Source organism: Trichechus manatus, unplaced genomic scaffold (genome assembly GCF_000243295.1).
Source record: "Trichechus manatus latirostris isolate Lorelei unplaced genomic scaffold, TriManLat1.0 scaffold00117, whole genome shotgun sequence".
Taxonomy (NCBI): Eukaryota; Metazoa; Chordata; class Mammalia; order Sirenia; family Trichechidae; genus Trichechus; species Trichechus manatus.
Window position 1 is genome coordinate 7681595 of NW_004444053.1, and position 1753 is coordinate 7683347.

The window sequence follows — 1753 nt, forward strand, 5'->3', positions numbered from 1 at the left end:
GGTGACATCTTTGGGGATTATCTGGCGACATCCTGCTTACTCTTGTCACAAGATGGATGCTTTGTTTGGTTTTTCATTCTTAGATCATTATCACTTGTTTTCCACCCTCCAGAAAGGAACATCAGTTAATCTTAAACCTTTTTGTAGAGACTAGAATGGGAGGGAAAAATCATGAGACAATGTGGCGGTTAGCAATGGAGAGTAAATAATAGTGAGCCGGGTCTATGCAGCCTCTTCCAACATCACCCCCTCCGTGTTCATAGTCAATCCAGAACTTTAGAAGAAGGTAGGTAATATCTATTTCTGAGTAGTTTCCTCTGAATTCGTCTATCAAAAATGAATTTTTCCCTACAGGAAAAATGGTAATACTGGGTCTGGAACTCATGGCTAAATTTTATCTATACAGTTTTGGCAACATCTTAAAGGAGAAATGATTCTTGAAGAATACATTATATCCTTGACTTGTTGATCCTTGATCTTGAAAAGTGCTCTTGAAAGTGTTGATCTTGTCACTATTTTGTATTCCTTTTGAGAAAAATCAAGGAAATAAAACTATGTTTTATTTAATTAAAAAAAATTCTCTTCTTAACCTTCTGTTGATCATTCGAAGAAAAATCTTGTTATAATACTTCTGTCAAGAAACAAAGCCATTCTAGATATAGACCACACATGTAGACCACTCTTTATGTGCATCTTCTCATTTAATCCTCATGATAAGAGATAAGGTAATTTCTATAATAGTGGCTTTACATCATTATTCTGAATTTGAAGAAGAGAGTGAGAAGGAAATATAATTGTACTGCTATATAGACTTGAAGACCAGATACCTGCAGATGCTTGCTGGACAGATCTGATAGGTTCTTAGAATTCTAGAGCTGGACGAGAGCTTAATGATCATCTAACACAATGTTTGTAAAACCTTTTTTGACCACAACATGTAATAAACTCTGATATTTTATATATATATATATATATTTTTTTTTTTTGCAAAAAATGTTGACTGAGATCCTTAAACTGACCTGCAGTTTGAAAAACACTGATCTAGTCCAGCCCTCCTATTGGACAGCTAAGGAAACAGAGTTATAAAGAGTTCAAGTGACTGGAGGCATGCATCTGATTACTAGAGCATAATGGTCTGAAGTCCAGTTTTCCGAAGACCCCAACCATATTTTTTTTAAAACTAAAAATACATTTAATTATACAAGTGTACATAAGCCAGTGTTCTTCCCATTGTCACACCTCTTCTTCTATACTTATTTATCATAGATCTTTTCTTTAATTAGAAATTATATACATGAAAATTAGGATAATGGAAAATTTAAATTATGAATAAAGTAATATGGTCTCTTTTCTTTAGAGGAACGCCTACACGAATGTTTCTACACCACTCCATAACGGAGTCTATGAATTATGATGTGAAAACGTTTGGATCTTCTCTCCCTGTTAAAATTATGGAAGCCCTAACATTGGCTGAAGGTAGGTCTCATCTTTCCATTTGCCTCTATTAGCAATTCAACATGAAGCCTAGGTCTGACTTGGTGATCAAAATTTATGCATTCCCTAGTTTTCGTACACCTAAATGGAGAGAAACAGGTAGCCTATCTAGTTTTTCACTATCATTGAGAAACATAATAAATTTGAGAAGCAGAATGAGTTCATTCTATTTTTTTTTATTGTACTTTAGATGAAGGTTTACAGAACAAATAGTTTCTGATTGAACAGTCAGTACACATATTGTTTTATGACATTGGTT

The 1753-nt window shown here is 33.8% G+C and overlaps 1 protein-coding gene across 1 annotated transcript in view; it reads left to right on the forward strand.

Annotated features, from left to right (window-relative positions):
- NUP133 (nucleoporin 133) overlaps positions 1 to 1753 on the forward strand; it is a 95381-nt gene that overhangs the window by 8835 nt on the left and 84793 nt on the right. The window contains exon 2 of the mRNA XM_004384119.2: positions 1358 to 1476. Coding sequence (XP_004384176.1) covers positions 1358 to 1476 — 119 coding nt within the window. The remainder of the gene's footprint in view (positions 1 to 1357; positions 1477 to 1753) is intronic.